We start from the raw sequence: 2,302 nt of genomic DNA on the forward strand, positions 1-2,302 counted from the left end.
TATATATACATATATATACATATACATATATATACACATATACATACATATATATACATATACATATACATACATACATATATATACATACACATATATATATATACATACATACATATACATACATATATATATACATACACATATATACATATACATACACATATATATACATACACATATATATACACACACATATATATACATACACATATATATATATACACACATATATACATACATATATATATACATACACATATATATACATACACGTATATATATATACAGTGGGTACGGAAAGTATTCAGACCCCCTTAAATTTTTCACTCTTTGTTATATTGCAGCCATTTGCTAAAATCGTGTGGAGAAAACCAGGCACTGCTCATCGCCTGTCCAATACAGTCCCAACAGTGAAGCATGGTGGTGGCAGCATCATGCTGTGGGGGTGTTTTTCAGCTGCAGGGACAGGACGACTGGTTGCAATCGAGGGAAAGATGAATGCGGCCAAGTACAGGGATATCCTGGACGAAAACCTTCTCCAGAGTGCTCAGGACCTCAGACTGGGCCGAAGGTTTAACTTAACTTAAATGATTTTAGCAAATGGCTGCAATATAACAGAGTGAAAAACTTAAAAACTTAAGGGGGTCTGAATACTTTCCGTACCCACTGTATATACATATATATATATACACACATATATATATACATATATACATATACATATATATATACATATACATATATACATATATATATATATCTCTGTCCTGTCATGGAGTCGTGAATAATTCATAAAAAGTTTAAACACGAATAGATTAATTCATGATTGAAGACTTTAGTGTAGTTATGCATCTTGTGTGTCACTTGTCACAGCACAAAAAAGAGAATATGAAAGGTGCCAAGTTAATTAGTAAAACCTTAACTCACTAGCACATTCTTCACTCTAAGAAAAATATTTCAAAACCGCATTATTAATCTACTGAAGATGATCTGTTTGGTGATGGCATTTACCCTCTGCTTAGTTTAAGTACTGAAAGTGATAATAAAAAGATTGGATATTGTTACATGAGCTGGAATTTCTTCTTTAAAGAAAAGATTATAGCAGGTGGCAACAGTAGCTAAGGTTTAGTGATGCAGTGAGAACAACTTTCTGCAGTATAGTGTGAATGCTCAGTGGTCATACCAAGCTCTGTTCACTCAGAAGGCAGAAGAGCAAAGCATTTCCAACTTCCCTCAGGCTCTGGAAGCACACGGTCTTCAGCTCAGCATACTCCACAATGTCCTTCAACTGGTGGTGGAAAAACTCCAGAATACCTGCATCCAGGAGACAAAAATCATACTTTCACTATAATGCCTCATTTTGTTTGTTTTTGGAAATGCTGAAGTATTAGTATTCCTCTATTTGCACACTGCATTGTGATTAACAAAAATAGATCCCGTTTCTGGATCAACATCTCCTAATAAATGCTTAAAATCTGGATGTCTTGTTAACAGTAATATTGATCCAGGCCCTAAAACTAACCTTGACGCGACCAGCACATGCATGTATTGTGGTTTCTGAAGGTTTAATAAAGGTAAATTTAAGTTAAGAGTTTAAGACCACTTTAAAATTAAGTAAAGAAATTTAAATACATTTGAGGAAACGTCATTTTAATCTGAACCTTCTGTTCACACTGCAAAAAAAGTCATGATCTTCCTCAATAATTGTCTTAGTTTCCAGTGCAAATGTCTAGATTTTTAAATTAAAGGGCTAGTTCACTAATTAATTCATTAATTCAAAATATAAAAAATATCTTAATTTGTGTTCCGAAGATGGTCTTATGGGTTTGGAATGACATGACAGTAATTAATGACAGAATTTTCATTTTTGGGTGAACTAACCCTTTAAGATACATTTATTTGAGAAGGAAAATTACATAAGATGAGAGGTTTATCAAAAATCGAGTTTATGATTCAAACAAGGACAAATATCTCCCAGTGGTCTCAGAAAACTATTTAATTCAAAGAGAAAACATTAGGTTACTTGCGTAACCCCGGTTCTCTGAGAACAGAGCGAGGTATCTCACTATGGGAAACGCCCCAGGCGTGATAGACTATGGAAGCACCAACTATACCACGTCTGTCCAAAGGACAGACCAATCACAGCTCATGACAAGGAGCCCACCCCCTCCCTATATATGGCTGTGATCCCCGAAAACGGCATTCTAAGCACGCTCTTCCCCCGTGTTATGCGAGTAGGGAAGCTTGGTGAGATACCTCGCTCTGTTCTCAGAGAACCGGGGTTACGCAAGTAACCTAA

General features: G+C 35.2%; 1 protein-coding gene across 1 annotated transcript in view; it reads right to left on the reverse strand.

The window, feature by feature from the left end:
• LOC107582806 (cytoplasmic FMR1-interacting protein 1 homolog) overlaps positions 1-1,544 on the reverse strand; it is a 14,980-nt gene extending 13,436 nt beyond the window's left edge. Inside the window, exons 1-2 of the mRNA XM_016268827.1 lie at positions 1,526-1,544; positions 1,187-1,317 (exon numbers count right to left, since the gene is read on the reverse strand). Coding sequence (XP_016124313.1) covers positions 1,187-1,317; positions 1,526-1,544 — 150 coding nt within the window. The remainder of the gene's footprint in view (positions 1-1,186; positions 1,318-1,525) is intronic.
• Positions 1,545-2,302: the final 758 nt, after the last annotated feature.

Source organism: Sinocyclocheilus grahami, unplaced genomic scaffold (genome assembly GCF_001515645.1).
Source record: "Sinocyclocheilus grahami isolate Dianchi unplaced genomic scaffold, SAMN03320097.WGS_v1.1 scaffold47.1, whole genome shotgun sequence".
NCBI lineage: Eukaryota > Metazoa > Chordata > Actinopteri > Cypriniformes > Cyprinidae > Sinocyclocheilus > Sinocyclocheilus grahami.